The 24,359-nt window shown below is 54.5% G+C and overlaps 1 protein-coding gene across 4 annotated transcripts in view; it reads right to left on the bottom strand.

The window, feature by feature from the left end:
- Positions 1–1,937: 1,937 nt before the first annotated feature.
- Cxxc5 (CXXC finger protein 5) overlaps positions 1,938–24,359 on the bottom strand; it is a 58,494-nt gene continuing 36,072 nt past the window's right edge. For all 4 annotated transcript variants that reach the window (XM_047555001.1, XM_047554999.1, XM_047555002.1 and 1 more), the window contains exons 2-3: positions 4,356–5,459; positions 1,938–2,973 (exon numbers count right to left, since the gene is read on the bottom strand). In XM_047555001.1, the coding sequence (XP_047410957.1) occupies positions 2,929–2,973; positions 4,356–5,300 (990 nt within the window). In that variant the 5' untranslated portion in view covers positions 5,301–5,459 and the 3' untranslated portion in view covers positions 1,938–2,928. The remainder of the gene's footprint in view (positions 2,974–4,355; positions 5,460–24,359) is intronic.

Below are 24,359 nucleotides of genomic sequence, written 5' to 3'. Positions count from 1 at the left end.
CTGTCTCTAAATAAAATACAAAATAGGGCTGGAGATGTGACTCAGTGGTCAAGTGGTCCCCTCCCCCCAGAAAAAGTCAGAGCTGCAGAGATAATTAGCCAGAGACAGAAGTGAAGGCAGACGGGTTAGCATGGCAGGCTGGGGCTAGGGCTGAGTAGGGAAGGCCTGCAGCTGGCCTCGCCATTAAGGTGGGCCGTCAGGCTGGTTAGGGCTGCCGGGAGGACGAACTCTGGAGACGTTTTGGAAAGATTTAGGTGAATAAGTTTTAAAATAGTTTAAGATCAGCTGCCATTGCCCGAGTGCTGACTGTAGTTTGTGTGATCTCAGTTCCCCCTCAGGCCACTTTCTGTGGGAGAGACGATTATTGTCCCCTTTCCCAGATGAGGTAAATGAGTCTGGACCTATCATGTGTTCAGTCTCAATGCTATGCCCTCCCCTGGCCGCCTCCAGACACAGGAGCTGGGCTTCCCTTTCCACAAAGTAGAGCACAGGAGGCAAGAGCTGGAAGAGGTGAGGGGCTTTGAACTTTCAGTCTGGGCTGGAAGGTGGGTCCATTCGACTCGGCTGGGCCATGGGCTGGCACACTAAAAGGCAATGCCGGCTGAGTCACAGCACCCCCCAACCGGGACTGGCACCAGAGCCATCCACCCCACACCTGCAGGCGTGCCAATGAGGGCCAGCCGAGGCCATCTGCAGCCAGTGTGCTGCCAGCACTGGTGGGGGCAGGCGGGGCCTCCAGCCCAGCCCGGTGCCCCCTGCTGGCCAGGCTCCCCCCCACAGCCCTGGGGGTCCTCCCCACCCCCTTGAGATTCTAGAGGTGCTGCGGTCTGCCTTGTGCTGGGGGTGAGGGTGCCCCCCAGCTGCCAACACCTCCCCCTACTCCCTGCTGGACACCCCCCTTAGGCAGAGCCGCCTGGAGAGATCACAGGCAGCCACATGAAAGGGAATTTTCCCAGGCAGAGATGCAGTTGAAAGCTGCCTCCCCGCCCCCGCCTGCCCCCGCTGTGCCAGGCCAGGCTGCTGAGCCCCCAGTGCTCTGAGGGAGCCTGTGACACCCGAGAAAAGGTTGGGGGTCAGTACCCACCCCAGGCTTTCTCCTTCCTGGAACAATGGCAGAGACAGCCCATTTCCCCCACCTCACCACCCACTCAGCTTTAGAAGTTGTCCCTTTCTTTGTTCTGAAATCCCTTACCCACCTGAAGAAGGGCTCCAATATTGTCAGGAAGTCCTTCCTCAAGTCTAGCCGCCATCTCTACCAAGCTCGAAGCAGCTCTGGGTGGGAATAATGCTCCCCCAGTGGATGGATAGGAAATATCTTTCAGGCTGGGCTCTGTGATATGTAGAGAGGGGCATACAACTGCTACTCCTTCCTGTTCAGGCTAAGCATGTGGCTTCCTAGACCATGTGGCTGTGTGGTGACTTCCCCAGAAGTCAAGTCTAGCAACTCTTAGACCTGAAAAATGGAGGGAGGGGTCTCTGTGTGCTTGGATACAACCAGGTCACCATGAACTGGGGCTGGGACTGCTCCCTGGGGAACAGAACAGTCCCTGCCATGCAAAAAAAAAAAGGAATGAGATTCCAACAGGCAGCCCAGACCCCTCCCCATGACCGCAGGTTGCTTTGCATTGATCAGGCCTGATGAATCTCCAGGGGGACAGAGAACACGCCTCCAGGTGAGGGAAGAGCTGGAGGCCCAGGTTTTGAAGTACAGAGCGTGAGCAGGCAGTGGGGCGCTTCGGTATGACCCCCTTCCAGGTGGAGGCCATTTCCATCCTCTCTCCAGGCTGCTCCTGCTCTGGTCCTTGCTGGATCCAGAAGGCCTCTCTTTCCAAGAGACCACTCTAAAGGTCCCTGGGCTATCCTCCTCCCCGCTCAGGATGGTCCCAGAAAACCCCAAGCCAGCCCCCCAAAACCAGAGAGCAAGAAGCCAGTGGTGCTTCAGTGACACAAACATGCATTCGTTTTATTCACAAAACAGCCTGGTTTCCTAAAACAATACAAACAGCATGTTCATCAGCAGGAAGCTGGCCAAGGGCAGGGGGCCCCAGGCCGCAGGGGGCCCCCGGGCACCCACCCCCACCGGCAGGGGACCACGCAAAGAAGCCCTTTCTTCTGCTGCTATTAGCAAAGCTGAAAAAAGGACTTATTTTCTCTAAGGGAAAGTAGCCAGGATTGGAAATATCAAGACACGGGCCCCCCAGATCTCAGTGGATAAACGAACAGAACTTTCATCTTTCCAAAATCATCACTGTTGGGGCAGGGGATCCCGGTCAGGGACACTGAGTACAGCACAGCTGGCCTGGGCCTGGGGGTGGGGGTGCCCCCTCCCCGCAGCGAGCTCCCACAGCTCTGCACACGTGGATGGATACAGAAGGGGCTTCTACACGGCGCCATCAACAATCTCTTTATAAACGTGAGTGGATTCTCCAGGCAAACTATGCACTATTTCATGGTTGGAAAGAATCAAAGGAAGTTTAAATGAGGGTGGAGTTAAACTGTGCTAAATTACAGTAGTGCTTATTAGTAACTAGATTTCAAAAGGTTACAGAAAATTTACATTCTCTACACAAAAACGGCATCTCCTGCACAGACAACATCGACATCGACACAGGAAGGAGACTGATTGTCCATTCTTTGCCCAGGAAGTCTCGGTACTTTATAGATTCGTCTTTACCTCTTTGTTGTTGCTGTTGTTCTTCCGAAAAAGCAGTTAAATTTTTTTCTTTTCTTTTTCTTTTTATACTAGGGACGTGGAGATGTTAAAACGACAACAAAAAATATATATATAAAAACAGGAATGAAATCTGTGAGAGAATATTTTTGGTTCTAAAGACGGGTGCATCCGTTTGTCTTCGCCCGAATCCCTTGCCGGAGACCACACGAGCAGTGACATTGCACGGAGAGGGCAGCTTTGGGTTCCCGCCGCCGTCACTGAAACCACCGGAAGGCGGCTCCCGTCGGAAGCATCACCTTCTGGCGGGGGCGGGAGACAAAAACAAGGAGAGAGTTCAGTCAGGGTCCAGGTGGGCCAGGTGCAAGACGCTCCCCCGTGGATGGCCTCATGGCGGAGGGATGGGCATGGAGTAAAGGCAGCCACCCCGCAGAGTTCCTGCTATCCTGGTCAGGCCAGGCCAGAGAAGGAGCTGTGACCGCTGGAGGGCCCAGAGCACCCTGAGGCCTCCTGAGCCACTGTGCCCAGGAACCCTCTTTCGATAGGAAAACCCCTTCCCCTGGCCCAAAGGCACCAAGCACCAGGTTGCCATGCCGCATCTGGGGGCCATGTTCGGGTTTCTGTCAAATCAGCGTGTGCACTGGATATGTACAGGGGTGTGTCTGTCAAGCTGTGCTAGACTGTGCAGTGCACATGGAGCAGTGTGGGGGAGGAGGGCATCTGGTGGTCAACAAGCAGTTGTGTCTATTATAATGAGATATGAGTACCAGGCAGGTGTGCAAGCATCTCTATACTGGATGAAAGCGGGTGCCTTTGTGTGCACATAGGCCAACACACCCATGAGGTCTGGGGCTGAAAGGGGTGGCGGCCAGAGGCCATGGCCAGGATACCATTGTTGTTTTCCAACCATTCTGGAGATTTGCGTCAAGCCCACTGGTAGAAGGGCGGTGCCAGGGGCAGGGACAGCAAGCTGAAAAGATGCTTTGTACCCAGGCCTGGCACTCTGGCTAGGTTGTCACGTCTGGGGGCACAGAGACAGGCCCTGTCACAGGGTGGAGAGAAAGCAGCATGGGAACTTCTTTGCCTTCTTTAAGTCCACCCTATGGTAGACAGGCCCTTGCCTATACTGTTATCTAGACCTGTGGTCGCCCCAGCCAAGGTTCCCAAATCTGTCAGCTAGTTGCTCAGATTCAGGGATCTCACAGGCCTCAGCATAGGGCAGACTGTACTGAAGCTGCTACCCTGGGGAGTCCTTGGGGAAAGGCTGAGCTCTATAGGAAGAGCCAGTGAAGAGCTAACCCTCAAGAACACAGGGTACATGGAACAGAATCCCTCAAATGGGACAGGGACAGTTCCAGAATCTTAGATCATGGACTGGATGCTTTAGGACATGTCAGCGAGAAATAGGACCTATATGATAATCTCAATCCTTGACCCAGAGGCCAGGTGGGGTTTCGGAATCCCAGTGCCTTGCAAACTATAGCCTGTTTAGGTCTGAGGATGTGGCTCTGACTTTTAGGGCAGTGAACTGGTGTCTTGAAGCCAGACCCTCAGGCCCCAGGTGTGGCTGGGCCTTCCCCCAGACACTCGCCCAGGTAGGAAATTTGGGCTCTGAGGCTTGGGGGTGGGTTTGGACTGCCAGACAGATCAAGAGCCCACACACCTCCCTCTAAGGCGCCGTTACCTCCAGAGCAGCGGAAGGCTTCTTTTTGAGTTCCTCACATTTTCTGAATTTGCAAATCTGATGGCCAGTCTTTCGGTTCCTACAACTGCTGCACTGCTCACAGTTGATGCGCCGCCGGCAGGGCGCGCACATGCCGCAGCGTTTCCGCTTCTTCTTGCCCGAGCTGATGGCGGAGGCTAGCTCTCCCTGCATGGGGTACTCGGCCAGGCCGGCCATGTGCAGCGCGCTCTCAGCCAGGAACACGCCTGCGGGGGTCATGATGAAGAGGCCTGGGTTGATGGGGAAAGCGCCCAGGTAGGGGAAGTCGGACTGGCCGTTGAGGGCTTCGGCGCCTGCCACGGCCTCCATGTCAGGCAGGCCCGCGCCCGCCTCACTCATCAGTGGTAGGTGCTCCTGCACCACGCGCTTCAGCATCTCCGTGGACTGCGCGAACTGCTGCAGCGTCAGCTGTCCCTCAGCTGCCAGCTCTGAGGCCCGCTCTGCCTTGCTCAGCAGGCTGGCCACAGCACCACTTTTGTGCTTTGAGGTAGGGTTGCTTTTGTCCACTGCCATGGCTGCCGCCAGGTCGTGACCATTGGCCAAGAGGGAGGCCGCAGCTGCAGCCGCCTTGTCAGCAGACTCCCCGCCCATCAGGCTGCCACCGCCACTGCCACCACTGCCACCAAAGGAAGAGTAGTGGGAGAGGGGGCGGGAACGACGCAGGCTCTTATTGAGGGGTTCGCTGATGATGCCACTCTTGTTCCGACGCTCTGGGGGTGGTGTGTCATCTGCCACAGAGGATGGTGCAGCAGTCGCCACCGCTGCACCCTTGTCTGTTGCTCCTGCCTTTGGGCCACTGCCACTGCTTCCACTGGAGGTGGTGGTGGTGGTGGTGGTGGTGCTGCTGCTGCTGCTGCTGCTACTACTGCCGCAGGCGTCTTGGGAGCCACTGCCGAGGCTCGACATGATGGGGCCGAGGCCCAGACCCTGCCGCAGGGGGAGGCTGCCAACTGCAGGGGTTCACAGGCAAGTGTTCGGCCTGGCTGCCCACAACAGAGATGCCTGGTGGGCTTTGCTGCTCAGGGCAGGTACATGGTCAGGTGTCCACGAGGAAGAGTTGCTACTCTGTTGGGACAAGAGGATACAGGGTGAGAAGAGCAGCAAATCCTTCCTCCTTCAACTTCACCACCATTACCATGGTAACAACCACAAGACTGATGAGGCGTTTATTAAGTGCCAAGCCTACCTGGTTAGGAAATTTTTTCTTTGTACCACCTCAGTTAAGACTCAGAACTTTGTAAAGTAGTGACTGGTAATCCTCTACTTCACAGATAGGGAAACCAAGGTTTGATTGTTATTACTAGCCCAGGCTGGGGATGTGGCTCAATGATAGAGTGCTTGCCTAGCATTCCTGGGACCCTAGGTTTGATCCCAGGACCAAAAATGGAAAAAAAAAAAAAAGGACTAGCCATGGGTGGCACAGTGCAGGCTCAGACCACATCTCCAAGGCATGAATTTGTCCTGCTTTGTTCTCAAAACTGTGAGAGGCAGGAACTCCTTCCTTCCTGGGGTGGAAGAGAGCTGGAGATGCTTATTAACCTTGGAGGTTTACCATCACCTCTACTTTCTAACCTTCCTTCTCTTTGACCCTCCTAGGGTGAGGAATGCTTAAAGGTACATACCAAAAAATCTGGGAAGCTGCCCTTGGGTACTCATTTGGAGATTTATAATATACATCTGTTATTTCAAGGCTCTGACAAGTACTAGAGGCAAAGGAACCTGGTTGCTATGTATAAACCAGAGTCCCCAGAGTCTGCCAACGGAGTACTGAAACCTTCTTCCTTTTCTTTTCTTCATGTGTGCGTGCGCGCGTGCGCATGTGTGTGTGTGAAAGAGAAATCATGAGTGTGCTACACTGAGCTACATCCTCAGCACTTTTTATTTTTAGGTACCAAGGATTGAACCCAGGAGGTGCTTAACCACTGAGCCACATCCCCAGTCCTTTTTTATTTTGAGACAGTGTCTCACTAAGTTGCTTAGGGTCTCGCTAAATTGATGAGTCTGGTTTTGAACTTGTGATCCTCCTGCTTCAGCCTCCCAAGCTGTTGGGACTACAGGCATGAGCCACTGTGCCTGGCCTTTTTTAATTTTTATTTGAGACAGGGTCTTTTTTTTTTTTTTTTTTGCAGAGCTGGGAATTGAACCCAGGGCCTTGTGCATGCAAGGCAAGCACTCTATCAACTGAGCTATATCCCCAGCTCTTTTTTGTTTTTTTAAAATACTTTTTAGTTGTAAATGGACACAATATCTCTATTTTATTTATTTTTATGTGGTGCTGAGGAGTGAATCCAGTGCCTCACATGTGCCAGGCAAGCACTGTACCACTGAGCTACAACCCCAGCCCCCTTGAGACAGGGTCTTAACAAAGTTGTTAAGGGTCTTGCTAAGTTGCCAAGGTCGGCCTCAAACTTGCAATCCTCCAGGCTTAGCCTCCTGAATTGCTGGGATTACAGGTGTGTACCACCAGGCTAGGTTTAGAATTCCTGTCTCAAGGAGCATCTAACCTCCAACAAGAGAGCAAGCAGCAATGGGCGAGAGGGCAAGTCTTCCCAAGAGACGGGGAGAACATGCTCATGCACACAGCAGCACACACTTCTTCCTCAACTCCCAAACCACAGTCATTATCATCTCAGACCCTACTCTCAGCTCTACTTGGGCCTCTGCTGTGCTCTGGCCTGGCTCCCAGACAGAGTGGGGGCAGAGGCCTCACAAGATCTGTCAGAGTCGGGCATGGGTAAGGTCCCCATGAGAACCCAGGAGTTGGGGTGGACTGCAGGTAGGAGGGGCCCCTGGCTGGGGCAGGCTGGGACTGGGAGCAGGTGTGACCCTCGAGGAGTGGAGCCAAACAGAAATCCGTCCTTTGGCCACTTTCATGTGTGCCTCTTCCCAGGACAAGGCCTGCTATACTCAGGCCTCAAGGCCAAGGCATCTGAGCAGTCAGCCTTCATAGGAGAACTGGCCCCACATGGAGCAGGGTGGCAGTTTCCTCATCAGTTCTGGCTCTCTAGTGTCCCTTCTCTGCCTGCCTGCTGCAGTTAGCACCTGTCAGAAGAGGGGTGGGAGGACAGGGCTCAGCAGCTGGTGGCTCAGGGGGAAGCACACATCTGGTGAACCCTGTCCTGTTCTGGGCTTGAGGGTGGGAACACATTGGATCTTTGTCCCCAGACAACCCTATCATTCCCCAGTCCAGCTGCCCCCGACATTCAGCCTGTCCCAGAAGATCATTTAGCCCAACCCTTGGCATTATAGAGAGGGAAATGGAGACCCTGAGCAGGCAGAGCCTGCCTCAAGACTGCCAACGAATGACCACAAACAGGGGTGAATGTGGTCACGGAAAAAGCTCCACAGTGAGGCAACTCACACTAGCATCAAGAGGCTCCTGGGCCCACCCAAGGTTCCTTCCTAGTGAAGGCAGATGCGTGAGGAGGAAGAGATGGTCAAGCTGGCAGAGTTCAAGACAGACCCAGGAGGGCCTGGCAGTGTCCAGGCTCAGCTAGGGGGTCAGAGGTCAGAGATGTAGTAAGAAGGGGACCGACCCACCACACATGCCCAAGGAACAATTTTTCAGCCCTATGCCTCAAAGACTGGTGAGCCTTCAGGCATCAGTGACCCTGGTTAGGTGTAGTGGAACAGGGCTAGTGAGATCAGGGTGGGACACCACCAAGTCATCTCTCCTAGCTCCTGCTCATCTGAGATCAGCTAACATGCCCTGGACCACAACCCAGCAGCTCCAGATAACAGCGGAAAGGGAAAAGGCAGGAGAAGGCAGGGTCTTCATGCTGGAGAGGTAGGGCGGGGAGCACTCTGTGCCCCGGCCCCTGTGTGCGTCCCCCACTTCTGTGGCCTGCTGGCTGGTGGCAGAAATCAATAGCTGCATTAACGCTGCTCTTGCTCTGCTCGTTGGCTCCCTCCCTCCTTGCAGCTCCAGAATCTGGCTCTGCGTGCAGGGTGGGCAGGTCAATTAGAAGTCAGCTCCCTCCAACACAGCCGGCCTGCGTTGGTTCAGGGCTGGTGCTCTGGCTAAGCCTCTGCTTTTGTCTCCATCCTGAGTCTCTCTTGATGGGAACAAACCTCCTGTTCTGTTCATTGCTGATCCCCTCTTAAAATTTCTCTGATCCTCTACTTTTCTGTCCATCCTTAGGGACTACCTGGCGCTAGCTCCCAGGTTCCTAGAACACAATGAGCTTGGGACAGAGGATGTGACATGTCACCAAACAGGTGCTGCAGGCAGAACACTTGTTTGTCAGCTCCAGAAGCTAAAGATAGGGGAGGATACACAGGGGGAACTGGCCACAGGGGTTAATTGTCCTCAAAACCCCAGAAAGGATGGACAACTGCATTTAGTTTTCATGACCTGTTCCTTAGGCTTGTTACAAATTTGCCCCTGAACCTGCCCATCTCCTTCACACCTTGGAAAAAGCTGAGGCCCTGGTCCCAGCAGGCCCCTGACCACAGACTCCAGCTGCCCTACTCACGGAAGGGGAGGACATGGAGGTGACATTCTCTTAGGACCCAGTCTCCTACTACAGGGCACACAGCACCCTCACCCAGGCCAGGAAGGGCCTGGCAGTGCCCAGGCAGCAGGGGAGGAGCTGGGACTGCGTTGAAGCGGAGCGGGAATGAGCGGGAGGGAAAGCTGGCGGGCAGGCGGGCGGCGGCGGGCGCATCCATCATCGGCCCTGCCAGGAACGCATCCAGCCCCCAAAAAGAAATACTGCGCCTGAGGAGGGACAACAAAGGGCTCCGTTTCATCAGCAATGCGGAGCCAGCGCCCCGCCGCCCCGCCAGCCGCGGTCAGCCCACAAAGGACCCCTTTGTCCATGCAGGAGCCGGGCGGGCGAGAGCTGGGACCAGGGGCTGACGGGCGGGGACAGAGCCCAGGGGGCAGGGGAACAAGTCATGGAGAGATGGGGAACACAGGGGGACATGGGGGGTGCAGAAGAATAGAGACTGGTGGTAGGGATAGAGAATGAAGAGAGACTTGAGTGGTAGGGTCAAGAAAAAGGGATTTGACAAGGAGGAGGCAAAGGGTCAAGGTTAGAGGACAAAGGGCTTATAGGGGACCAGAAACTGGGGTGACGGGGCTCAGAGAGACCTAGGGACCCAAGGTACCTGGTCTGGGCTTGGATCTTGAGGGTCTGAGAAACCCACAGCCCTGAATGTCCCAGACCTCAGGTGTACAGGGACCAAGAGAAGTCGCTGGACAAGTTCACAGAGGAAGGAGACCAGCTGAGACCCACCAGGCTTGGGGAGAAGAGATGGAGAGAGGAGGGCAAAGGGCAATAGGTTCCTGGCCTCAGGACCTGGCCACGCCCCCAACGCCTCCTGTGGCTGAGCTGGGAAGAAAGGGGAAAGTCCAAATCGGGTCACCCTGCTGCAGGGGACCACTCCCTGCTTCTACCCTAGAAGGCGCAGGCCCTCTTCCTCTCACCCCATACCAAAGTTGACACTCGGGTTCCCTTAACTAATTCTATCAGCTAACATTTATTGAGGACCTACTGTGTCCTAGTGTTCTTATGCTTTACATGGTAACACAGAACCCAAGGAGAGAACTATTGTCCAATTTCAGAGTTGAGAAAACTAAGACTCACTGAAGTTCAAGCAGTCTGCCCAAGGTCAAAGAACTGGTGCCCAGTAAGGGTAGAGGTTGAGCCTGGAGCCCCAAGTATTAGTCACCCTGCTTTGTGACTGCCTTTGTTCTTTCTAGGCAATTAACAGAGTGGCCCAGGGCAAGGTGACCCAGTTACCCCATCACCCCCCACCCCAGAATTGTTACCATGCCTGTCACCTCTCTGTGGTCAGGGGCGAGCTGTCACAGACCCCAAGGGAGTGCCCCCACCAGGGGGATTAGAGATGCAGAGGCAGGAACCCAGAATGCTGGGTCAGTGACATCATAATGCCAGCAGGCAATGAGGTCACTGGAGGTAGTGACAGGACCCTTGTTCCACCCTCAGCCCCAGAAAAGCTTCACTTCTGAACCCTACAGGCAGCATGGGGGAGGAGGTCATATCCTGAGATGGGATGCTACTGTGTGCCCAGATATACACGTACACGGGTGGCCCACAGCTGGACATTCCAGATGTTTGGCTGCACATATACCCCCTCCCACCTGCCCCTGTAGCAGCCCCTTGCCCTGTAGTACTCGGGGGATACAAGAGGACACAAACTCTGGTCTTGCCCTCAGAAGTGCATGGGAGCTGGACTGGTGGCCACAAGAGTCAGTGTGAATGAAGCGAAAGCTAGAATGGGACTGAGTGGGACAAGAGGGCTTCCTGGAGGAAGGGGCTGCCAGGCTGAGAGCTGAGGACAGGTTACAAAAGAGGACACAGTCTGAAAGCATTACTAAGAAGCAGGGAAGCAGGTGTGAGGTGTGGCCATGAGCTTGGCAGGGTCCCAACTCAACAGGGCCTTGAGGCCAAGGGCAGGATTTTTTAAAACAGCTTTATTGAAGTATAGCTTACATACTACAAAATCCACCCATTTTTAAGGGTATAGTTCAATGATTTTGAGTACATTTTTAGAACTGTGCAATAGTCGCCCCTACCAAGTACAGGGTTTGCCCAGGATACCAACCCTCCTTGATTCCTCGCTGGCTGCACTAGTCTTCCAGGTCTTTCCTGCCTGCAGAGGGAAGGCTTTCTGGAGGAGACTGCATTTTGGGACCCCAAGGTGCTGGTCACCTGGATGATAGTAGGCAGGCTTTGCAAACCCACACACCCTGACACAAGGGACCATTTCCACTGTTGCTGAAAGCTCTCTCACAGCCCTCCTCCCCAGCTTGGTGAAGTGGTCTCCTTGGCCTCCAAGACGAGATGGACATATGGAGGGCATGCAGGCCAGTGGTGGCAGGAAGTGCAGACCACAGGCTACAGTGGCTGAACTGAGCTGAGCAATGGCGGGGTGGGGGGTGGAGGGGTTCTGTCTCCGATTTCCATGATTCAGCCTGGGGAGTTTCCAGCGGGGGAAAAAGCCCCACTCAAGCCCAGGAGAAACACCCCATGACACTGATGTTGGAGGCAATGAGAAATAAATCCCCAGCTGATAGCACAGGGCTCATATCCAGCTACAGAAGGACAGACATATATAGGCAACACTAGCCAGTGTGAGCACCTAGCAGGTGGCCTGGGGAGAGACATGCCCTCAACACCACTAGGGACTCCGCAGGACAAATACCCCAAGATCAACTGTCAAGGACAGAAAGGGCACTGCAGTCACACTTCCCTGACTCTACCCTGACATCTGGTCTTCCTCTCAAACCCCTTCTCCCCAGGGCAGGTGCCACTCCTTAGCCTGAAACAGGCTGCTGAGACACAAGGTTCCAGAAAAACCACAGGAGCATGTGGGCCTTTGTTCTTCTTCTAGAGCTCCTAAAAACAGTGGGAGGAGAGGAATGGCCCATTCATGGACCAGCACACTAAGGCCCCAGGCAGCAGGTATGCTTTGATAAATACAGCCTTCCTCAACTGTCACTCTTTCAGAAAAGATTCTGAAAGCTTTAAAGGATCAGGCAGGTCTTTCCTTGTTTTGGGACTTTGGCATACATCCTTTGAGTCCTGTCCCCTCACGTCATATGGAACCATGAGGGTCACAACTAACATGTTCAGAGTTCTTCCTCTGTGCCAGACACCGTGTTTGCTTTACCTCACACCTACTCTCTGAAGGAAGTAGTGGACTGCACTGTTCAGAGCAAGCAATTTGTTAAGCAACTGTGATGTACATAAAATGATGTCCTACCTACTGGGGACCCTGGATCTTGGGGAGGCCTCTGTCCTTTGGGGCTCCTGTGTGAGGTAGATGTTTATCTGCAGGGTGGGTAGCACCTTTCAACAGGAGTGGGTAGGAACTGGAGTCCTGAGGTATGGGTTTGTGGCTCTGCCCTTTCCCATCTGAAAAATGAAGAATGGTTCTTCCCTCTCAGTCCAAACTACAGGAATCATGATTCCACAGGGTCCCATGGGGAAGGAGAGACACAGGGGAAGAAGAAGAAAAAAAAAAAAAAAAAAAAAAAAAAAAATCCCAATAGTGAGTACCCACCCACCCTCCAAGTCTCAGAAGGTCTGAATAGTCAGTGATATGACTTGCAGGTAGGAAAGCAGACCTGAAGAGAAGGGTTTTGAGCAGGTCTCAGGGTTGAAAACAAGTCCCAGATGATGCACAGCTTACTGGGGTGAGAAGTACCCAGTGCTTCCCACTCTTATTTTCCCAAAAGGGCATGACAATGGCAGGTCCTAAGAATGAGCACTCACTCTCTGCCAGGTACTATGCATTTTATCACTGAATTTTTTCTACATTCCTTTACCTGACTGTTATCATTCCTATTTTGCAAATGAGACAACTGAGGCTCAGGAAGGTAAAGTCATCTAAGGTCACAAGGTCAATAGGTAGCAGAGTCAGGACTTAACTCCAGGTCAGTGTTATTCCAGGGCCTGGCTCTCCAACATTGGCCAAGGACTCCAAGGCAAATGGTGGGAGGGACATCAGTTGGAAGATGAGGACCAGTTCAGTTCTCACCATGGGATTATCCCAAAGTTTCCCATGAGTCTTGCGGTTGGTTCTCAGGCTTTGGGCAAATCACCATAAGGCACCATTGCAGAGAAGTCTGCAGCTATACCTCAAGGCCCAGGAAGACAGGGGAAGGGGCTGCGGGTGGGCTGGACAGGCCAGGCTGGGGCAGAGCTCCGGGCATTCCGGCGGCCTCCGCAGGAAGCAGAACGGGACGGAAACCGGCTCCTGCCGCCTCCCCCAGAATCCTGTGGGCAGCCCAGCCGGCTGCACAGAGGCCCTCTTTGTGCCTGCCCCAACCCGCCACCAGCGGCTGGCCCAGGGTTTTGAGTTTCCTGGGGGGTGGGGGCCCAGCCACCACTAAGCCTCCAGCTACCTCCCCCTCTTGGGGCCAGTCACAGCAGTCCACAGCTGGAGGAGGAAGTGAGTGGATGGACAGGACTGCCCAGAGACCCTGGGGGCCCTGGGGTCTGCCCAAATCCCACTTCCCCAATATTGCACTTCCTAATCAGGGGTGGTGGAACCAAAGCAGTCATCCTGGAGTCTGTTGGCAGTCACTAAACCCATCATGACCCACTTGGACCCACCCCCCATCCCACTCTATCCAGGTGCATTTGGGCCAGAGTAGTGCACAGGAAGAGACTAACCAGGCGCAGGGGGTCTGGTTACTATATTCCACTTTCAGGGCATACAGGGCATATTAAGCAGAGACCCCAAGTTCACTTTCCACAATTTCAGGGGACAAAAGCCCCTTGAGTATATAACTGCACAGAAACATGGAGCACCCTAGAGGGAGCACAGGGGCAGAGTGCATGTCGTGAGGAACAACACTATGTACAAGTGTGTATCTGTCTGACTGTATTTATTAGGTACTGGAGACTGAACCCAGGGGTGCTTAACCCTGAGCCCTTTTTTATATTTTATTTAGAGACAGGGTCTCACTGAATTGCTTAGGGTCTTGCTAAGTTGCAGAGGCTGGCTTGGAACCTGTGATCCCCCTGCCTCAGCCTCCTAAGCCGCCGGGCACGAGTGTATTCAAATGTGTCCTGGAAGACGTGCCAGATGACTGCATACTGTGTGTGTGTGTGTGTGTGTGTGTGTGTGTGTGTGTGTGTCTGGTGAGCATGTGCAGAGTTTCAGATGTCACCCTTGGGGGACTGGAGCACTGCTGTACTCACAGGGTTTATATGCCGGCACAGAGGAAGGTGTCTGTGTGACCTCCCTGTGTGTAAGACAGGCGTGTGCTATCCACACTTGTGAATGTGTGCAGATGCCCAGTTGTGCCGTGTACAACTAGAGCAGTTTACATGGTGGGAAGATTTCTGCCTGCGCCATGAGAACACTGTGTGCGTATACTGTGAGCTGCCAGGGGTTCTGGGAAGGATGTGAGGTTGCAGCCTGACTGGGATGAGGATGGTGAGGACAGGAACTAGTGTCAGCTGCTAGGGCCCCTATGGAAACAGGAAGCTGCCCACAGGTGCACCTGGGCTGTGGTGGGGGCTGGGCTCTACCCAGGTTCAGTTTGTCCCTGTGAGAAACCGACTCACGGTTCTACTAGCAGAGAACCTGTCTGGGCCATGAGGGAGGCACCTGTCTTGTCTGCTGTTCAAGGTCCAACAGCTCTGGCCTGAGCACAGGAAAAAAAAAAAAAGGAAAACAAAGCCCCCAGACCGCAGGCCCTCCCAGCAGAGGCACAGGGGAGGCAGACAAGAGGGGGAGGCAGGCAAGAGGCGGGAGACTGAGGGGGGGGACGAGGGAGGGAGGGAGGAGGGAGGTGTCGCCGCAGCCCCGGAACACAAAAATAATGAGGCGAGAGGGGCCATGGGGCCGAGCTGGCTGGTTCCGGAGTCGCTATCTGACCTTGACAGATGCCACAGCTGGGCGCCTGGAGAGGAGCTGCCGCCACCCGCCGCCACTGTACAGCAGACCCCCCCCCCACCTCCCCCAGGCCAGGGTCGATGGAGGCTCAGGCAGGCCAGCCACTGGCAGCCCCCCCAACCCCCCGCCAGGCATGAGCAGGGAGCCCTCAGTATACCTCCCCAAAGCCAGGTGGAGATGGAGAGAGGGGGTCTGGAGGCAAGAGAGTGAGGTGGGAATGGGGTCTCCTGAGGGTGCCCTAGCCCTCAGGTGTGGCCCTGTGTGAAAAACCCACAGAGCTTACTATTGTGCTTGTGTAGCTTGGCTGTGCTGCCGAGAATGTGCGGAGAAGGGATGCAAAGTGTGAGTGTGGATGTGACAGAGACAAAGATCGAGCTGTGTGCATGTGTCCTTGGGGTCACACAGGACTACAGGGATGGGCAAATGTTCCTGAAGTGGGTGTGGACACATCACTCAGGGGTAGTCAGTGATCACTCCCTCATCCCCTTCCAGAGCTACAGCTGTCCTGGTGGGTACAAGCCACACTTGGTCTGGGGGGGGGGGGTAGAAGGACAAAGAGAGCCACAACCGCCCCCAAGTCCTGTCACTTGCAGATGGAGGAGAGGTGCTCCCACCACCCTTCCTAGCCTACCCTCTCTCCCAATGTGGTAGTCAAGTCCACACTTGGTAACAGGCACAGGGCTGGGCACGCCACTCTGGGGATGACAGCAAGGGGCCAGGGTGTGAGCTGCAGGAAGGGATGCTGGGCTGGAGGTGGATTAGCAATTCTGAGCACTGGCTGCATAATTAAAAAATCATTACCGAAGGCGGGCGGGCAGAGCTGAGTGTGAGCTCACGCTTGGAGCGGGCGGGGACACAGCCATGGTGCTCCCCCTCAAACCACTTCCCCGAGGAAAAATCCCACCTGCTAATATAATTATGGAAAAACACAAGCACGGAAATTCTGTTTCAGCAAACAACGTGCCTGAATGCCCAGGGCCTGCCTGGCCTCCAATACACCTAGCAGCCCTCATCATTGGTACCCAGGGTCCACAGCAGAGAGGCAGGGCAGGCCCTGTTGGTCCAGGTTCTCACCTCCACACCCTCAGCACCTCCAGAGAGAGGGAAGTGGTTGGGGGGGCATACAAAGCCAAGGTCCCCAAATCCCAAATCCAAGAGAAAACTGGTGGGTCTTGATAGTTTACAAATGGGGAAACTGAGGCTAAGGAATCTGCATAAGGTCACCGTTTGAGGCTAAACTGAGGAGACTGTGGATGCCATGGACCAATGTAACATCCAGGAGTTCAGCACTGCCCTTCCCCTGCAGCCCAGGTTCCTTCTCATCAGCCACCCGCAGCCCCTTCTGCTCTGTCTGCTGATAAGCATCTCTCCCTGAGACCAACGGACTGATGGGGACTGTCTAAGCCCTGCAACCCAGCACCTCCAGTGCTGTACTCCTTGGTGTGCTGGATCTTAGGCTTCAGTTCAGACACAGGGCGTCCTGGGCTCATCTGGGTTAAGCCAGGCGAGCAGAGCTGGCTCTCGCCCGAGAAAGGCGGCCAGCTCTGGGGCACAGGCCCCAGAAGGGCAGGAACAGCCGCCATCACCTCGGGCCTGGAGCGGGCAGCGGGCGGTGCGGGGAGGGAGCTGGGCCTAATTAGTCGGCCTGGGACCCGGCGGGCGCCGGGCGGCAGACGCGGCAGCCGGAGCCGTGCAGGCACGTCCGCGGCCGGGCCGGGAGGCGGCGGGGAGCCGGGAGGCCGTGGCGCCCCGAGACGCGGCGGGGCAGGCGGCCTGGGAAGGCCTGGGCCAAGGAGATTCCGCAGCGCACAGGCCTGCCTCCCCTCACTCTCCAGTGCCACCAGGCGCAGCAATTAGAGGCTTTCAAAGTTTGTCCTTAATTGGTTTCATTTTTGCCTCATAAATGATTCATGGCCCCGGAGGTCTGGGAGGCGGAGGGAGTGGCAGGGGAAATTTGGGGAGGATTTCGCCTGGGGCCAGCCCCCCTACCTGAGGTTGGGGAGGGGCATGGCTCCAGCCCAGTGGATGAGAGGGACTGGGGAAGCCTTGGGCAGGTGGGACCCTGCAGCAAAAATAAAAAACCAGGCCTTCTTCTTGAAGTTAATTAGGCACTGCAACTTCTCTGCAGACCAGAGTTCTGTGTCCAAGCCCAGCTATCACAGCTGCTGGGCCCTGGGAACATGAATAATAATGCAATGACAACAAAACAACAGCATCAGAAGTAATAATAACGATGGCAAACACCCAGAGCTTTTACTAGGTGCCGGCACCCACTAAGAACATAGGCATTATCTCTTCAGATCCCCTCCCCCAAGCACTACACTAAGAGGTACTTAGATCCCTGTTTCACAGATGAAGAAACTGAGGCTCAGAGAGATTTAAGGTCCACCCTTTGACCCACCTGATGTCAGAATCCCTTCTCCCCAAGCTCATGGGGACACAGGATCAAAGTCTGGACACCAAAAGCACAGCCTGCCATGTGAGTCAGGGCCCCCAGGAAATCTAGGAAGAGTCCCTGTTTGTTAATAAGGTCTTCAAGAAGGCCCTAGACGCAGTCCCACACCCACCTAGGTCAGCTTAGCTCTGCCCCTCAAACAGGCTGTGTGACCTTGGTTAAACAACGTTTTCATGTGACCCATATGTAAGATGGAAACACACAGAAGCCCTATGACCAACTGGTCTGTCAAGTGCTAACCCTGTGCTGGGCACTGAGATACACAGCAGAAATGCCATGGAGCTCACCTAAGGCACACACACAGAAGGAGTTAACAATTTGTACAGAGAACCTTGAACATTCAGCCAGTGGACGAACGGGATGGGGATGTACCAGGGAGAGCTTCTTGGAGGAGGCAAAGTGGGCAGAGGAAGTTCTTTCCTTATTACCCCATACCCAGCCCACACAGGATGGTCAGGGTGTGGATATGGCCCACTTAATCAAAGATTGGGGTCAGATCTTGAAGAAACCCAGAACTATGGACCACAGACTGATGTGGGATGCAAAATTCCCAGATCTGTCTGCCCATAAAGAGTACTTTTTTCTGGGGGTGGATGCTGGATAACTGACCCCCCACCCCCAGCCCCGGTCAACCCTGCTAGTTGTTTGCTCGTGGCCGCCTCACAAACTTCATCTCCTCTCAGATTCTTCAGTTCCTCTGTCCCAACCCCACGCACCAAGTTTCCCTCCCAAATCCCACTGGTCTCTCAGGCCTCATTGACAGCTCAGTCCCACATGGTTGGCTCCCTGCTCTCCCACCCAGCCCATATCACCAGGCAGTGGAAGAATCTAGTGCCAGGGCCAGATACTTCAAGTGGTTATGCCTCCCTGCACACCACCACAGCCTTCTGAATGGCTATGTGATCACCCCCACTTCTCAGATATAAATACCCAAGGCCACACAGTTTGGGAGAATGCAGGCCCAACAATCTGGAAAGCCCTCATTTCTCACCGTGGTGGCCTCCTAGGGATTCAGGATTCTAACCTGTCCCAGGCCTGCCTACCTCTTGCCCCAGCCCTTCCCCTACCTGGGGAAAGTCTGCCTATACTCCTCCAGAAATAGGAACTTGGACTTGGCTCAGCAGAAGGTTGTGGTCAGTGGCCCTATGGGGGGTCCAGAGGAAGTGGGGGTCCCCATGTCCCCCAGGACCCCTGGGATATGGGGCTTCCTTCCTCATCCCATCCCACAGGGGGCTGCCTGTGGGATTCCAAAGAGCTGGGGTGTTCATTCCTTGGGAAGAAGACTAAGTTTTACACACCTCCTACCTGATGCTGCTAGAGGATGCAGCCTAACAACCTGGGCAAGTTCGCACAATGGGCCCAGTAGTGTCTTCCCTGCCCTTAGCAAAAGACTTTAATAGGCTTAGTGGTTTTCCTTGAAAAAAGGGGTTTAAAAGAAGTGGACAGAACATTCAGTGGTCTATGTTGACTGGGGGTACTTGAGACACTAGGATCCATGTATAGCAGAAGCTGACAATGGCTTGCTGAACACACAAACAAGTGGCTGAGATTCGTCCTCAGTGGGTCTAGTCAATAAACCCTGTCTAGGTGCCCGTTCTGGGCCAGGACACTGGTCTGCTCTTTGCTCCTCACAGTCCACCTACCTGTCTCAGTGCTGCCCAGCTGGGTCACCAGGGTCCTTCTCCCCAGCCTGTCCAGGAAGCTACGTGTCTCCAGTGGGTCAGCACTGACGTCAACAAGACCAGTCGGGCGTGGAGCCTGCCACCTCCGGAACCACCAATTAATTAACTTTTTCAAATTAATTTCCAAAGCAAAATGCCATAATTACATCTGTCTCCATCAGCCCAAGCTGGGCAGGAAAGAGGACCCCACATGAGGTAGAACATGGAGTGAGGGGTGTCCACGCTAGCCCTGGGACCAGGTTAGAGAGGCCACTAGGGATTTGGTTTCACTGTGGCAGGGTGTTCGCCTGGTTTTCTTCTGGGAAGGGAGGGGGCCAAGAGGCCAGAACCCTCAGTCAGAAGGCGAGGGACTCAGAGACCTGTGGCCTGCCCAGCTCATCCTGCTGCCCCCATCCTCCCCACCAGTGCCCCCAAACCACAACGGATCTTGGCATGGCCCAGTAGCAGCACAGGCATTGCGAAGCTGAGGAGGCCGCGGCTGCAGCGTTCTAATTTCCCAAAGGGGCTGAGATTAATTAGCTCACACACAGGCGCAGAGAGGGAGAGGAGAGGGGGAGCAGGGGCGGGCAGCGTCAGGCGAAGAGCTGGTTGGCACTCCCCCCTGCCCGCCCAGCAGGCAGTCATGCGGCCTTGACAGCCTGGGTGCTCTGAAGGTCAGTGGCCAAGTCGGCTGAGCCAGCAGACTGGCACCGTCTCCTTCCCAGAATCCTCAAGACCAAGGCTGGAGGGACAGGAAGCTGGAGGACTGGGTCGGGGGAGGGCCCCCACTGTCACCACTGTTTATGAAGTCTAACTAGGTGCTCTGCCCTCACCATCTTGCTTCACCCTCACAGCAGTCCAAAGAGGTAGGCACCATTTCACAGACGAGGATGCTGAGGTTCAGACTGAGTAGGGCAGTGACTAGGTGAGGTCACACCCAAGTTGTAGACAATGAAGGTGAGCCTGAAATGCAAGTTGCCCAATCTAGTGCCCACCCTGCTTCCAGATTCCTGTGCTGTGGCAGAAGCAGCCCTGGACCTGGAAGACCTGGCAACTGAATACCAGTCATGGGTTTGTAAGTGGGGTCTGTCTGCCCATGGGAAGCCTCTGAGCATGTGTGGGGTAGACTCAGTCATTTCACAGATGAAGAAACTGAGACCAGAAAGGGAAAGTGATCTGACTGGATCAAACTCCAGCAAGTCAACCCAACTTGGGGACCTTTAGTGAGTCCCCCAGGGTCACATGGAGCCTGGAGCTCTTTGGCTAAGCAGCAAACAGATCAGAAGATGTGTGTATGTGGGGGGGTGGGGGTTGACAGGCTGATCCTATGTACTGAAGAGAAGGTATACACTTAAAGGATCTTTCTCAACAACTGCCTGCAGGGATCCCCAGAGAGAGGAAAGGAGCCTCAGTAAGATTGGGGATGGGGGAGGTGTGTGACCCTGAGCAAGCCCCTAGGTGGCTCTCCTAAGCCTAGCAGTGGAGTTTCTCAGAACTCATTTGCAGATCCTTGCAACCTCAAGGGGCATCAACCTGCTCCCCAGGGTATTCCCTACCCTCCGCTCACAAGTGAGACACCCTGCTGAAGCCACAGCCAAAGGGGCTCAACCTTCCAAGGACTAAAGGGACAGTGATCCCAAAGCCTTTGGGTTCAAACTTGGGGAGTGCCTCAAGGCAGACAGCAGAGAGTCCTAAGACGGTTAAAGTGTGGGAGGGAAGACGGTTGGCCCAACTATGAACATTACTCATCATGTGTGATCACGCATGGCGGGGAAACCCTCTTCTCAGAGGTACAGGGTGAAGCCATGGAAGGGTCCATCTGGACTCCAAGAGTCAGGGTTTCTTTCCTTGCTCTGCAGTCTTCAGCATAGGTGATAGAGGACAAATTGTTGAACCTTGCTGAGCCCATGTCCTGGTCTGTGAAACGCAGATGATGTCAGACCCAACCCATCAAGGTCCTGGAGAAGATATATGCGAAACTCTTGGTTCAGGGCTTGCATGCAGTAGATTCTCAACGAATGATAGCTGTGTTGTTATTTTTACTGTCATCATCTGCCAGCATGAGTGTCAAGCCTGGAACATTAGATGAACTAGGTGGTAGCCTAGGCAGACCCAGTTCTCCCACTGTTTCAATTTAAGCTCAGAGCCAATCCTCCCATGCCCATTTCCCCAGTCCTCTACCCTGCAGGCCCTTGGGGAAATAATAAGCATATGGTAGGGTCTGAAGGTTATGTATGAGGAGAGTAATGCCAGCTGGCCGGGCCTGTACCTATACTTCCTCTTCTGGCCATAGGAAGAACCCACCTACACTTCCTGCCATCCTTTCCTCCTACTTCCCCAGCCCCCAATCCATGCCTGCTCCAGTCCCAACAGCCGTGCCACAAGAGCATGTGCCAAGCCCCTCACCATTCTGCTAAGGTCCCATCTGCAACCTGGAAGTTTCTGCTGAAGTCTAACTTGTTGTGGCCTTGCTGTGTGTGCTAGCTTAGAGAGGGGAAAAAGCCTTGGAACTACATTGGTTCTTCCTCTTTCCTCCCATCTTGTGAAGCCTCCAGGAATTTATCCAAGAGATAGTTCCTCTATTCTGGGTCCAACCCATGCCCACCCAGCTTAGCCTTGTCACTTAAGCACCTCAGCATCCCCATTGGACAACAGACTTAGAGAAAACTAAGATATTCTAATTAAGAAGCCAAGAAAAATTTCAGGCACAGGGGGCTGGACCTCCCTGGAAGGCGTGACAAAGTAAGTACTGGTGAGACTATACCCTGCCATCTTTTTTTGTTGTTTTTGTGGTGATGGGGATTGAACCCAGAACCTGACAAATACTAAGTGTGCACTCTACCACTGAGCTACACCCTTAGTCCTCACCATTTATTTTAGGTCCTACAGCTTTAAGACAGATGAGGTTTATATCTATTTTATAGGTGACAAAAGTGAGGTCAGAAAGGTTGGCAGGCTGGTTATAATTACACAGCAGGAAGTAACCAAGCCAGGAACCCAGGCCTGTCTAATTCAGGGTCCAGGGCTCAGGGAGGCATCCAGTCTTGTTTTCCTCTGGATTTTGCCTGGGCCAGAATGATCTACAGTGTGGGTATTAGGAAATAGTATCCAAAGCCCTTAACAATCATATAGCTATCCCATTAGACTCAATTCTTAGTTTCCAGTATATGAAAAATGGGCCTGCCCCTCAGTTTTGTCCAGTCCAAGGAAAACATGTCCCGGCGCCAATTGGGGGTGGGGGGGACAAAGGCTTAGAGACCCCCTGAGGGTATCTCTCCAGCCCAGCATGCGTGGCCTTCCTCCTATTCAGGCCAGCTCCACACCAACTTGCAGGGTTAGAGACTAAGAAACAGGGATGTAGCAAAATTCTAAGTCTCAGGGTGCTAGCTGAAAGGTGATGGGGGGGCACTGGATAATTAGGGCCTTGGGAACCAAGGAGACAGAGAAAAGCAAGTGCCAAGGTAGGCAGGGAAGACAGACAGACTCCTGGGACACCGTTCACTGGATCAGGGGTTCTCATTCCTTTCTCAATCCCTGGCACCCCCTGCCATTTCTCACAGACCCCACCCTGAATGGGGTGAGCAGCTGGCCACTTGGCGCTCCTGGGGAAATCAATTTTCTATGGTACTCCTTCTCCAGCCCTTCTCTTAACCAGCTCCTCTGCCTCTCTGCCCCACCTACTCCATTTACTCTGCTTGGGCCAGAGCTCCCTATACTGGAGGGCAAGTGGGTCCCCTGACTGGGCCATACCAGCCTGGTGATGGGGAAGAGCCCTCTGCTTATAGAATCAGTTGACAACATGGCTGAGGGTCAGGCCTCTTTTGTGTGAGCTTAAATGGGGGAATGGAGTCCTAACTACATCAGGTGGGCACATGTATGCAGGTGTGCGCAACAGGATCTGCTGTCAGTCCTCCTGGGACTAACCCTATGGTCTCATCTGGGCACGAACTATGGCCTTAAGACCTCTGGCCTGAGTTGTGACAGGATGGCGTGGACATACAACTGCCTTATTGGAACAGGGTGCGGGGTCTGAAAGCGTAAGTGTGGCCTCCTCCCAGGGGGCCCACTCATGAGTAACTGTGTCTATCTGTTCACCTAGGTCTGTGCCAGTGTGAGCACATGGGGGGGGGGGCAGGGTTGTAACAGCGAGTGTGCTTCTAAAGTGCCTACAACATGTGACCAAGTCTGTCCCACACCATGTAGAATTAAGTGTGCTGTGTATGACTACATCTGTCCTGTGTGGCCCTGGGCGTGCCACATGTGGGGTGCGTGAGTGCGTGTTCTGCCTGCCAGGCCTCAGGGCCTTGCAGGGTTGCTGGGGATGGGGTGACTCACGTCTCCTGAGCTAATCCCGCCACCCGCCCGCCCAGCTCACCCTGCTCTGCTGGGCTCATGGCCGCCAGCGCAAGAGGTGGGGGGGAGGCGCGGGCAGACGCGGCAGGGAGGCTGGCTTGATAAATAACCTGCTGCTTCCCCAGGCCTCTGCAAAAGGGAGGCTGCATCATGGAGGAGAGGGAGGGAGAAGCGGGGGAGGCAGTCCTGGCCCCCCAGGCTCCTGCTGCCCTGGCCCCTACAGTCCAGGCTGCGGCTCCGGTTCCTGTTTCATCGAAACCTGAGCTGGGAAAAGTCTATCGGGTCATCTTGCTTGTCCCGCCGGCCGCCAGGCCCAGGCAAGCTGCCCCTCAGGGGACAAGCCCGCAGCCTGGCCGCCCAGCTAGTGGGTGGTGGGGAGGATATTTCTGTCCAGACTAAATGCAGCTCCAGGCCTCTGTTTGTGCACCCCCCCCAACAGCTGCTCCAGGGGGGCCCTCAGCTCTGCAGGACTAAATATAACCCACACCCCAGCAAACCCCAATGTTCACCTTTTCCCATTGGCCTCATCCACATGAGGGTGGAGGGAAGGTTAGGAGTCCACTGTGTGACCTCAGGCCAATATATTCCCCTCTGGGCTCTCAGTTGTGAAAAATCAAGTATTACTCAGCTCTGGTTCCCCATCCTGCCTAATAGGATCTATTGGGAGTAGACCACAAAGGCAACTAAGTTGGGGGTCTTTGCATAAGGATAACAAGGGCTTAGGTCCCCTCCCCACAGCACTCTAACTGCTTTGGGACTTATAAACATGACCCCCTCTATCCTGCTTGTTCCTTGCTCAGCCGGGCAATACCAGGCTCCTCCAATCTGCCCCAGCCGGACCCTGGCCAGGAAACAAGTTGTGCCAGGCTAGGGGTGGGGGAGCAGAGAAGACAGCTGCAATTTCCTGGAGGCCACAGATAGGCACAACCTGGGTTCCTGCCTGGCTCCATACTCCACCAGAGCGCTCTGGGCCCTTGACAAGGTGTCCCCTTCGCTGGGTGTTAGCACCATCATCAGACCCCAGTCAGGATCAGTCCCACTCCCCTCACTGCCCTGGAACAGGCAGGAGAAGGTGCCTAAAGGACTGGGTAGAAATAGTATCTCTGCAGGGTTCAA

This window comes from Sciurus carolinensis, chromosome 6 (assembly GCF_902686445.1).
Source record: "Sciurus carolinensis chromosome 6, mSciCar1.2, whole genome shotgun sequence".
NCBI lineage: Eukaryota > Metazoa > Chordata > Mammalia > Rodentia > Sciuridae > Sciurus > Sciurus carolinensis.
The sequence above is the reverse complement of the archived record's forward strand: the minus strand, read 5'-3'. Positions and strand labels throughout refer to the sequence as shown.